Genomic DNA, 13,090 nt, shown 5'->3' with positions numbered 1-13,090 from the left:
GTAATATCCATGTTCTTCATGAAATAAAATACATGTCAAAATATTAAGCATAAAAATAAGGAAATTTTAACTTTTACCACAAAAAAAAAATCAAAAAAATGTTTTTTACCACCAAAACTTCTAAAACTTTTATTTTACCACAAAAAATAATTTCTAAAAATTGTTTTTTACCACCAAACGTCAAGAAAACCGTTAAATCTAACGGTTTAAAAAAAATTCCTTCGAATTTTGTGCGCAAAAGATGTTTTTCATAGGTTTAGGGGGGCACTTTGGGTCTATGGGACAATTTGAGGTCAAAATTGACAAAAAATGATCGGAAATGCCTCGTTTTGTATGTTCACACAAATCGAGGTTTTTTAAACACGTAAAATGAGGTATTTCCGATCATTTTTTGTTAATTCTGACCTCAAATTGGATCCGTAGGGCTAAAGTGCCCCCAAAACCCCTAAAGAGCCTGTGTTTGACACGAAAATTGAAGAATTTAGAAAATTCCGTTAGGTTTTTTACGACAGGTGGTAAAAAACAACTTTAAATTTTTTATTTGGTGGTAAAATAAATGTTTTAGAAGTTTTGGTGGTAAAAAACATTTTTTTGATTTTTTTTGGTGGTAAAAGTAAAAAAATCCTAAAAATAAAGATGATAAAATAAATAAATCAATAAAAATACTCAAATAGTTCATAAATTTATAAAGCAAAAATCCTTATTACAACGAAAGAAATAAAATTTAGTAAATCGCTAGAACAAGCAAACATAAGTCTAATACTTAAAACTGACACAAAACAATATAATTTTAATTATTCTCTTTAATTCTGGGGCAGTGAAGAAATCAACAACTTCTAAATGAGTTGTACTGCCAAAATCAAAATTATTCTCTTTCGGGGAAGTAAGGAAATGAGCAACATCAAATTGATTGGTATTGCCAAAATCAAAATCACCTTCACCATCTTCAAAAACAAGGTTTGCCTCAACTTTCTTTCCTTTCTTCAATGGTTCTTGGGAAAGTTCAATAAGATGCTTTGGAGTTCTACAAACCCGAGACCAATGACCTTTTCCTCCACAATGATAACATATATTGGTATCACTTTTCTCTTTATCATCCCTACGTTCCCACTTCTGGTGGGAATGTGATTTTGTGAAATGACCTCCACGACCTCTACCATATCCACGTCCACGACCCCGACCGCGCCATTGGCCACGACCGCGACCTCTACCTCAACCACTATTGCTGGAATGGTCTCTGTTTTTAGTTTTTTTCCCGTTATGGGTTGTCACATTCTATTCAGGGAATGGAGTAGAGCCAGTAGGACGTGATTCATGATTTTTCATTAATAGCTCATTATTTTGCTCAGCCACAAGAAGACAGGATATTAATTCAAAATATTTTTTAAAACCTTTTTCTCTATATTGTGTCTGCAGGACAATATTATTAGCATGGAAAGTGGAGTATGTCTTTTCAAGCATTTCTGCATCAGTAATATTTTCTCCACATAATTTCAATTGAGAAGTTATTTTAAACATAGCTGAGTTATATTCACTAAAATTTAAAATCTTGCAATCTCAAATTCAACCATTCATAACGAGCTCTAGGGAGTATCATTGTTTTTTGGTGGTCATACCTTTCCTTTAGATTACTCCAAAGGATTTGTGGGTCTTTCACAGTTAAATATTCATTTTTGAGCCCTTCATGGAGGTGATGGCGAAGAAAAATCATGGCTTTAGCCTTTTATTGAGGTGTTGCCTTATTAGCCTCTTTGATTGTTTCACCAAGCCCTTTAGCATCTAGGTGTATTTCAGCATCTAACACCCATGATAAATAATTCTTTCCGGTAATATCAAGGGCCACAAATTCAAGTTTGGTAAGATTCGACATTATTCACTATACAAAATAACATTCACATCAGAATTTATATATACTACTACAATTATACTTCAATTCCACAATTATCAAATAAAATAACCATAACCACTAATCATTCGTCATATGTATAACAATAAAGAAACATAACACAATTGCTAAAAAATTAGGCCAAAGTCGAGATCTAACATCAGTAATATCATATTTACAATTAAACCAAATCACAAAGCAGTAATTAATATAATAAAAGTGATAAAATCTAACATTATTAAACAAAATTAAAAACAAGATACACATAATCTGGGACAAAAATAATGATATGGACGAACATAGTAGGATTATAAGCATAGAAATTGACAATGGAATAAAGTATATATAACAACTACCGCTAGGTTAATGAAGAAATGTTATTGCTTGTATGCGAGTATGACTATGAGTAATGCTAAATAAACGCATATTTGGATAAACGATCAACAAATTAAGCATTCAAAAAAATTGATCATAATACAAAGTAAACTAACATGATAGATGATTGCAATGATTTAATTTTCTTTATACTTTTTTTTTCTTGTTGACGCATTTCCCTTGTTATGTGCCTGATAACATGTTAAAATATGGAAGAGAAAAATATAGAGAGATGAGGGAAGATTGTTACGTTGTATTTTATATTACATCTAGTACGGAATATATATACATGTACATTACCTACGGTTCAATCAACGGATAAAACCAAATACCCAACTCTAGAGTATTCTAGATAATACATGGGATAATAGTCATCCACAATAGATATTTTCATAACAGTATATATATGGGGTTCCGCTGAAAACATGGCCTAAGCTGAAAACTGAAAACAACAAATCTCAACCGTTGATGATTAATGAAATTATCTGACGGCTGAAACACAACCAAGAAATTTCAAAGGGATTTACCTAAGCTTATTGTCTTGAGCAGCTAACATGACCTTTTCCCCCAAATTTATTTTTGTGAAAAATTAATTGATTAATTATCAAAATTTCCACGAAAAATTCTCAATTCACGAACTGTTAAATCACATTGACGAATGGATTTTGAGGTATTTTTTTTCATCCAATTCGTTTCTTTTCAATTCTATATCAATTAAAAAAATCACTATCACTGTATCATGTTTGATTTTTTTCGTTTTTCATGAATTTAAGTTTGTATCATGTTCTTTTTTTTCATATAAATATTCTATTTTGATATTATTTCCTTGATTTTTCTGGTTACAAGTTTCAATCATTTTATCTGTGAAGGTTTCTATTGTTGCACATAAGGTGTTTGTGATTTTGCTTGAATGACTTTATTTGCTCTGTTTTTAGTTTCTTTTTTTTGGAGGAAAACTTTCTTTAGTTTCTAACATGCTCTTTTTTTTTTTTTTTTTTTTTTTTTTTTTTTTTTTTGTAACAATTCAACCAATATAATTTGCAATATAAATATTTTTTTTCATGTATTGAAGTTTTTTAACTTGGATATATGACATTAATTACTAGGAGAAATTGTTGCACTTAAGGTGTTTGTGTATTTGCTTGAATGACTATCACCTTGCTCAATACTATATAGTTACCCTTTTTTATGATACCATAACCATATATTGTAGATTGTTTTGTTTGTGCTCAGTTAGTTGCACCATGGAATGGATCATATTTATTTTATTACAGTACCCATTTTTTACCATAATATTTGATATTATATGCAGATAATGGAAGAGGAATCAGAAGAAGGTAGTTGCTCAAATACATCTACAACTACCAATGTTGCTGAAAACTTGCCGTCACTAAAGGGCCCAAGTGTGTGTTACACTCCTAGAGGAACAAAAGAGTTCATACCATGCTGTCCCCCTGAACTAAAGCCTACAATTGGTATGCCTTTTGATTCCTTACTTAAAGGTTTTGAGTTTTATAAGCAATATGCTAGATTTTGTGGGTTTGTGGTAAGACTAGGTACTGAAAAGAGAACTCAGGCTACTGATGAAGTATACTTGAAATATTTATATTGTAATAAACAAGGGTTTACGAAGGATGGTGAAACAAAAGGTAGAGTTGCTAAGAAAGAGGGAAAGCCTAAAGCTAGAAAAAGAACCATAAATCGTGTTGGATGTAATGCAATGATTGGGATTAGGGAACGTTCAGATGGAAAATGGATGGTTTATGCATTTCATGAATCTCATAGCCACAATCTTGCTTCTCCCAACACAATGAATTTTTTGGCAAATGTTGGAAACCTTAATCTTGGCCAAAAAAAATTTATTTTTGACAACTCTAAATTGAACATTGGTCCAAACAAGTCTTATAAGTTGATGAAGGAACATCTTGGTAGCTATGATAATATAGGTGCAACATTGAATGATTTCAAGAAATTTAATCGAGATTTGAAAGCTTACATACAAGAGAAAGATGCTTCGATGTTTATAAACAATTTGAAAGAAAAAGCTGAAAACAGTGAAGGTGCCTTTTTCTTTGACCATTGTATGGATGAACATCAACGCTTGACAAGAGTATTTTGGGCAGATGCAATTAGTAGAAAAAATTATTCGTTGTTCTGTGATATGATTACATTTGATACAACATTTGACACCAACAAATACTCTATGGTTTTTTCCCCATTTACGGGTGTTGATAACCATGGTAAGTGTGTGACTTTTGGGATAGGCTTACTTGAAAAGGAGGATATTGAATCCTTTGAATGGTTATTTGAAACTTTCTTAAAAGCAATGAATAACTGTCAGCCTGCCTGTATCATGACATATCAAGACCCGACGATGAAAGTGGCAATTAAAAATGTTCTTGATAAGGCAAAACATAGGTTTTATATGTGGCACATTATGAGAAAAGTGCCACAAAAGGTTGGGCCCAAATTATGCTTAGAAACTGACTTTCTTCATAAGCTGAACTTTGTTGTGTGGAATAGAGACCTTGAACCAGAAGAATTTGAAATTGGTTGGCACTCTGTGATTTCTGAATTTGATTTAGTGAATGATGATTGGTTTAAGAATATGTTTAATATAAGGAATATGTGGATTCCTTCCTACTTTCGTGACCTTTTTATGGGTGAGATTTTAAGGTCAACCCAAAGATCTGGGAGTGAAAATAGCTTTTTCACTAACTTCACCAATCAGCATTTGTTATTGGTTGAGTTGTGGTTTTTCTATGAATCCGCAATTGATGCTCAAAGGCACACACAAGACAAGTTGAATGCTACTTCGAAAACTACACATCCCCAACTTGTCACCCCCCTGCACTTGGAAAAGCATGCTGCACTAGTTTACACTCATAATGTATTTTACATATTCCAAAAGGAATTCAAGCATGCTTTGTACAATTGTGGTATAGGTAGTGCTACCATCAAAGAAGAAGAAGGGATTGAGCAATATAGAATTGTTGACAACACTAGGAAAAAGAGCTATCATTTCACATATGTTTTGTGTTCTAATGATGCTTCTTGCTCCTGTAGAATGTTTGAATCTGTTGGAATATTATGTCGTTACATTCTCTTTGTCATGAAAGGAAAGTTCTTATTTGAGATTCCAAGGCAATATGTTTTGCATCGTTGGACTAAAGAAGCTATGAAGAAACCAATATTTGGCTTAAACAACAACTTGCTTGATGGGGCACAGAAGGATAAGAAGCAAAAGCTAGTTGGTGATTTATGGTACAGGTTTTTTTCATGTGTAAGTCTTTGTGAGGAGAAAGTTGAATGTCTTGAGTCATTGTTGTCTAAGCTAATATCTTTTGAAAATGAGATGAAAGACTTGGAATCTGAAGGTCCAGTTGATAAACGTGAAGCAAAAAATAAGCACATCGAATTATTTGTTGGATCTAATGACATTGTTGTTGATATTCTTCCTCCAAACAAGTCTTCCAACAAAGGTAGCGGTAGTGGAAAAAGGAAAAAATCAGACAAAGAGATTGCTATTGAGGAAAGCCAAAAGAAAGATAGACTTTGTAGAACTTGTGGTCAGAGAACAAACCATGATAGTCGGAATTGTCCGCAAAAAAAAAAAAAACCAAATTGAATGAGGTATTTTTTTTAAAAAATATATAAATAAATAAATTTTGTACTATGTTTACTTCCTACTAGATTTTCATTTTATATATGTTCATGTACATTATTTCAGGATTTCAAAGAAGAGTAGAAAGGCTGCAAAACAACTTCATATTTACATGAAGAAACATGACGGCCTATTACTGAAATGGAGGAGATGGGAGGAGAGAAAGAACATAGTGACACATAATAATACACTTTTTATTGCTATAGTACCCTTTTATTGATACAGTGACTATTATTGTTACACATATATTAAACAGGGACCTTTTTATTGTTAAAATTTTATTGATAAGGAGGACCTTTTATTATTAAAATTTTATTGATAGGGGGACCTTCATATTTTTATTTTGATGTAGTGGCATATTGGCATAATAACTTGTATTATATTATAGCATCTGTTTTTAATTTCATAGTGACTTCCTTTCATCGTATTATGACCTTGTTCCGTAGAGACCTTTTTATTGATATAATGACTTTTATTATGACATAGGAACTGTTTAAAAAAAAAAAAATCACATTTTCACAATTCTTCTAAAGCCCCTTTCAGCTCCCCCAACCCACATAGATTAAGCCAATAAAAAGTTAGGAAAAGAGAGGCTCGTTCTTTTAATTGATTTACTAATTGAATAGCTTAAGAATATATTAATATAATTACGACACTCATAAGGACCTTTTTATTTAAATAGAGACATATTATTGTAGAAATCTTTTTAATTGTAACCCTCTTTAATTATATAGTGACCTTTTTAATCAAATAGTAATCCTATAGAGAAAGATTATTGTAAAAATCTTTTTTAATCAAATAATAACCCTCTTTAATTATATAGTGACCTTTTTATTCAAATAGAAACCCTCTTGCATCTTAGAGTGACCCTTTCGAATCGCATAGAAATTGGCAATTAGTTACATGAACCCAAAATAGGATAATGAATATATTGATACCATTTTGCTTATATAGTTACCAAATAAAAAAATTATGGTCAAGTTAAAGTACAAATTGATATAGTAACCCTTTTCGTCACATAGAGACCTTTGTTTTTTAAACATTACATAATGACATAATTATCGTTATAATGATATGGTTACCCTAATATTTTAACTCATATAAAGTCATATAAATCTTTTTTCCTTTTTAAACAAATATGTAAATATTTCAAATATCATAGATACCTTTTTAAAGACATAGTGACCTTATAATATAGAAACTTTTTAAATGACATAGATACCTTTTTAATTAAATATTGACCTTATAATATAGAAACCTTTTAAATAACATAGATACCTTTTTTTTATAAGATAGGCACCAAGTTTATAACTAATATATATTTCACTAAACTTCTTGAATGTCAATTAAGGATTACATAACCAAAAAAAAGCTACCAATACCACCAATTCAAAACCTTTGTATGAACTGGAATCATATCGTATTGTTCTACATTAGCACTTATACAAACTTGTTTCTAGTAGTTGATGCAAACTAGATCATTACATTAGATTTCCTACTTTTGTGCAAAAAACTTCATCCACGTATTTGTTAGTCTACCTATACATTCTTTAACTTTTTACCTTGCTTTGTTTTCTTCTTCCTCCCATCAACAACATCTCTTGCAACTTGACTCCTTATTAATCTGAATTCATATAGCTTTTTAAGAACTTCATCTCTGACAATGTTCATATCAGACAATACCAGAGTAGCAGCAATCTGAGCTCTCAATACCCGTCTAATTGCAACCTAAAATAAGAATAAAAAACTAGTTAAATTCCATGGAGGAAATAGTTAATATAATAAAAATTGAAAGCCAAAAAAAAAGAGAGAATAATAACCGTTCTCAAAACATCGCAGTTAAATACATCAGCTCCATCAAAGTGAAGCATGCTGACCATAGTATAAATGCCACAATCATTAGTCTGTTTTCTAGACTTCCAATTTAGAGAAGGTGACTCCAAAGTGTACTCAACCATGTTCTTCATCAAGTCATTACTTTGAGGAATGCGTTGATCAAGAAAAGTACTCAACATATCACTCTAGGCAAAATATAATAATACTTTAGATTCCATACGACATATCCTAAATAGAAAAATACAAACAAAATCCAAAACATCATATTTTTACCAGAACATCAGAGAACTTCTCAACCTCGCTCATGTACTTAGTATCATAACTCATATTATCAATGAACTGAAGCTTTTCTTCCTTCAAATTCACAACAATTAGGAAGAAGTGCTCACTCAAGAGTATAGGAACAAAAATCTGCATTAAACAACTATTAAGCTTGGAAAACTTAATATAAAAATTCTTAGTTGAAAAATGATTGTCAACATTTGCAATGTATTACCAACTCGACATTTGCAAGATCAAAATCATTGCAAGGAATGAACATCCATCTTGACCAAATGTCAAATAGCTTGTCAATGTCTTGTGTGTTATTATCTTTGTTCGCAACTTCCAATAAAAAAGCCTAAAAAAATATCAATCAAACATTAGTAAACATTAAAAAAAAAAAGGTAGAGTTATTATTTTTACATGTGATTACTTGAATTACATAGCGACCGTTTATTACTTAGTGAAATTAATTATGTATCTTTTATAATGAACAACTACCTTTAAAATGATATAGTAACTGAATAGCCGGAAGATACTTACACTTTGAGAAGCACCAAAATATAGTTTTTGAGGTCCATGTGCACTACTCTTCTGGTTTTCATTAAGCAACAAAGCCCAACAATCAATAATCCCACAAGGTATAGCAATAGTCGGTTCACCTAATGAAAGGAATTCATTCCTTGTAATCTCAAATGGTTTTCCAAAAGATACCAACACCTCACTGTACAAGGAAATAAAAATACACACGTATATTAGCACTAGTCACTTATTATAAAAATTTGAAAAATAAATAACACAATGAACCATGACATGACTTACTTGAGATCAAAAACATGGTAATCACTAATGCAGTAGTCAACAAGTTCCTGGACGATTGCATCCAAAATCTTCATATCCTTGTTACTAGACTTCATGTATTGAGATACATATGCAACTTTATCACCAATGAGACTAACATCCATAGCAATGGAACATTTAGATTTTCCATTACTCAAAACATGCTCAAAACCTATCCTTGGAACTTCACCAACTACAACATTAATCTCTTTTGTAGGTGCACCATTATCATCAATATCAATACCAACATCATCCCAACCATTAGGCACTTTCCTTACCCAAGTTACAAGAGATACAATCTCATCAACAATCTCATGAACACGAGGATCCATAAAGAATAAATCGCTTTGGGACATTAGAGGTATCGAAGTGGGAGAATCATGAGGTTTACATTTCTGAAATAAGACTTTCAATTGTTCCATGTAAAAGTTGGACACCACTTCTAAATCTCTTTTCATGAGCAAAAACTTTTCATAAACTTCCTATTAAAAAAAAAAAAGTAGCACTTAGATTTAGTAAAGTTATTTGCAAAAAAAAAAAAAAAAAAAAAAAATAGAAAGAAAGAAAGAATTAAAGGGAAAAATACTTACATCAATAGCGATTGAATGGATTTCCTCATTAGACATTGAACTAGCAGGTAGCTCAAAGTGAATAACACCCTTGCTACGAACACCTTCATTAACAACAAATTCTTTTCCAGAAGTTTGATTCATAGGAGCTTCCTTGAATTGATTATTAACAACTTGTCCATCCTCAAATTGCAACTTCTCACTTACTGGATATGTATCAAACTCAAGAATGCCACACCCAAAACCCTTGGACAACTTTTCTTTTGTAATTCTATCTCTTATATCTACATCGGTCCAATGTTGAATTAAAGGTATTGTAGAATTTAACACAACATTCCTAAACCTCAACCGATGAAAATAAATAATCTCTAACATCAAAACACAACCACAAAACCATTCTATATTTCCTTCTTTGTAGCTCTTCACAGCTTCACAGAGTCTATCTAAGACATATTTTGACCAATCATAAGTTCTTATTTGATTAACATCAACCAAACATTTTACAATCCTCAAATCCACAGTTCTGTTGGACGTAGGTGCTAAAAAACTTGAAAAAGCATGCATATAACAAAAAGTTGTCTGAATTCTTCCCCGCCATCTATTAGTAAAGGGATCTTAGATTCCAAAAAACCTAAAGGAATCTGATCATTCTCACCAATGAGACCAAAATGAGACCTCCATTTAACCTTTAAGTCATAATCAGGGTTGATGACATTAGCACAACGAGAAATTTCTTCAACTTTCTTAGATGTTTTGCAAGGAAGGCAAAAAACATCATACACATCAAATTCAGTCATGAGAAAATCCTTTTTACTATCAATAGTAAACATGCAGCTACCATGATCAAAACAATCTACCAACCATGATAGCATGTCAGTTGCAGTTCGTTTCACCTTCAAAGATAATAAACCTCAAAAGCCAATTTCTTTCACAGCCTTGATTTGATGGTCAGAAAAATTGTTCATCATCTCTACTAAATGAAAAGGCCTACTACGTGTTTTAAATCCTCGTGGCACTCTGTAATAAGATCAGATATACAAAAACAAAAACAATTAGTATCATAGAAAGAATCACATTAAGAAAGTTACAGAATACCTAATAACAGAATAATAAAAAAAAGAAAAAAAACAAGGAGGAGAGAATAAGAAACCAAAGTATTTATTAAAAGAATTGCCAAGCTTAAAAGATATAACAAAAGAAGTAAAAATGAATGCATGTCACTAGTATTATATTTAAATATACTATCTATGATTGATATTAATAAAACATAACTTCATATGTTTATAAAGACTATTTTTATATGGTTGCCTCTTTTTACAGCATAGTGACCTTTGTTTTAAACAAAACTTCAAAAAAAAAAAAAAAAAAAAAAATGCACTTACATATGTATATCACCATCTATGATTGCAGGTTCTTGCCTATGAATCACAATGTTCTTATCCTTATTTGTCTTCACTTTTTCACTTTACGGCCTTCATTTTCATCCAACTTTCTCTTCTTATGTGAAGAAGAAGCCTCATTCCCCTTATTTCCTTCCATAACAGCAGACAAAGCCGCTATAGCAGGTTGGGCATCCTTTGCATTCCCATCAATTGTTTCATTTGCATTCTCAACAATAGAAGGATTCTTTTTCTTAGTGATAGTTTTCTTTTTCAATCCTTTTTTTGGCCTCACTGGCCACTTACTAATCCAAGCATCTTTATCAAACTCAACATCTTTAACAATCTCTCTTTGTTTTCCTTTATCTGTGTTAGTATCAGCATCCATATGTTCTTCCTCTTCATCATCGAGATTGACACATGCTATAAAGTTAACAAAACAAATAAGATAAATAAGAATAAGAATAAGCATACCAAAAACACACAAGCATATAATTATATATACACTTATCTTCATCTTTATCTATCAAACAATTATAATATAGTAAACTAATAATTTAAATAATAATCATTGTCATTGATATAGTGACCTTTTTCATGTACATAGAAAACTATTAATATAGTAACCTTTATATTGATATTGGAACCTATATTCTACAGTATTTGGAGACTATCATAACAGAAGCAACTAGATATATTGACATGTGTTACTAGTTAGTATTGCTCAAAAATTAGCTGCCTCCAATATAGGTCTATTCTAGTCACTCATAGTTAGCTTTTAGTATTGCTCAAAATTTGTTTTTCAAACATTATATTAACAGGTGTTACTAGTTAGCTCCAATTCAACCCCTATATACGAATCAAGAATTACACATTTTTCAACACTTTTTTTTAAATGAAAATTAGTACTATCACTAAATAAAAAGTTGACACAGTAATGTAGTATAATCCAATACATTAACATCATATAATACCAAAAATTGAATATTAAGGTATAATAATCCAAAAATTAAACATTCATCATACCTCCTATATCTTGCAAAGTAACTCCAGTTGAGCTTCGAAGGCCTCTCCTTTTTTAAAAGTCGCACCACCTCTAGTTCTCACCATATTAACATAATCTAATCAAAATTGAATAAAAAATGAACAAAAGTGAGAAAATCATTCAGAATTATTACAAATTAAAATATACAATGACCAAGACATAGTACAATTGTTGAGCAAAGCCATGAAAATTTATTTACGAGTATGACGACGAGATGAACAACAACATATTATAAGGCAAGGCTTCTAATGGAGGTTCTGCCATTAATACTAAACATGTACTCCTATGACTAAGAAAACAAATACATGTATTCCTATGATTTTCTAATTTACTAAAACCTAATTTACTCATTAGAAGATTAATTTTAGACCTAAGTAACACCTCAAATGTTGACAGTCAAATTGCAAATTCAATAGAAATGAATAATTCAACTCTCGCAAAATTCAAGCAAACATGCTTTTCGGTCAAAATTAATCGACAAAATAAAAATATAAACAAAGAAAATACAACACACTTATCAAAAGCAGAAAAACAATAAAACAAAATTTCCAGACCATTTATCAATATCATAGTCGAAATTTAGCAGCAAAATCATCACCAATATACATAAAAACCTAATTTACTAAAAATCAAGCACAATCAAACAAAATAAATTTTAAAAAACTCCTACAAAATTGAAACTGAAGTCTAAACTCAAAAAATTCAAATCGAAAAAATCAATTTGATTTGCTAAAAATAACATGCTAGCTCAAAAACTAACAATTGAAGAATTCCTGAAAAAAGGGAAAATTACAAAATCAAACAAAAAATAACTCAAAAAATTACACAAATGAAGCTCAAAACGAAACAGACGAAACTGAAATTCAAATCAAAATTCAAAAATTTCAAATCGGAAAATCAATTTGATTTAAATTACTCAAATAAAGCGAAATTAAAAATGTTTTACTCACTTGATATATTGAAAATGATAGTGGCAACGAATTGAAGCTAGATTTGAAAAAAAATTGCATGAAATTTGCAGAGGATTTGGGAAAGTAAGAGAGAGAAAGTGAAGAGAGAAAGTAGGAGAAATCAGGAAAGAAAGAAGAACGTGGAAATGAAGTAGGAGGGAGAAAATAGAGGAAAGAGAGAAAGACGTGCAAATTGAGGGGAAAAATTTCAACAGCTGAGATTTGATGAGTTAGTGTTAGATTAAATCTAACGGCCTTGGTTGTCCGTTTTCAGTTTTCAGCCATA

At 30.8% G+C, this 13,090-nt stretch overlaps 2 protein-coding genes across 2 annotated transcripts; one reads left to right on the top strand and one right to left on the bottom strand.

The window, feature by feature from the left end:
- Positions 1-3,575: 3,575 nt before the first annotated feature.
- LOC110709389 (protein FAR1-RELATED SEQUENCE 5-like) lies at positions 3,576-6,040 on the top strand. The gene is made up of 2 exons (XM_021887601.1): positions 3,576-5,829; positions 5,991-6,040. The coding sequence occupies exons 1-2, from the start codon at positions 3,576-3,578 to the stop codon at positions 6,038-6,040; spliced, it is 2,304 nt and encodes a 767-aa protein (XP_021743293.1).
- A 1,263-nt stretch (positions 6,041-7,303) lies between these two features.
- LOC110709413 lies at positions 7,304-13,090 on the bottom strand. The gene is made up of 10 exons (XM_021887634.1): positions 12,805-13,090; positions 11,836-11,930; positions 10,813-11,232; positions 9,452-10,447; positions 8,844-9,343; positions 8,565-8,745; positions 8,257-8,379; positions 8,034-8,171; positions 7,745-7,945; positions 7,304-7,652 (listed from the first exon to the last, which is right to left on the bottom strand). Exons 4-10 carry the CDS (start codon positions 9,992-9,994, stop codon positions 7,464-7,466), a joined length of 1,875 nt encoding a protein of 624 aa, XP_021743326.1. The 5' UTR covers positions 9,995-10,447; positions 10,813-11,232; positions 11,836-11,930; positions 12,805-13,090; the 3' UTR covers positions 7,304-7,463.

Source organism: Chenopodium quinoa, unplaced genomic scaffold (genome assembly GCF_001683475.1).
Source record: "Chenopodium quinoa cultivar QQ74 unplaced genomic scaffold, ASM168347v1, whole genome shotgun sequence".
NCBI lineage: Eukaryota > Viridiplantae > Streptophyta > Magnoliopsida > Caryophyllales > Amaranthaceae > Chenopodium > Chenopodium quinoa.
The sequence above is the reverse complement of the archived record's forward strand: the minus strand, read 5'-3'. Positions and strand labels throughout refer to the sequence as shown.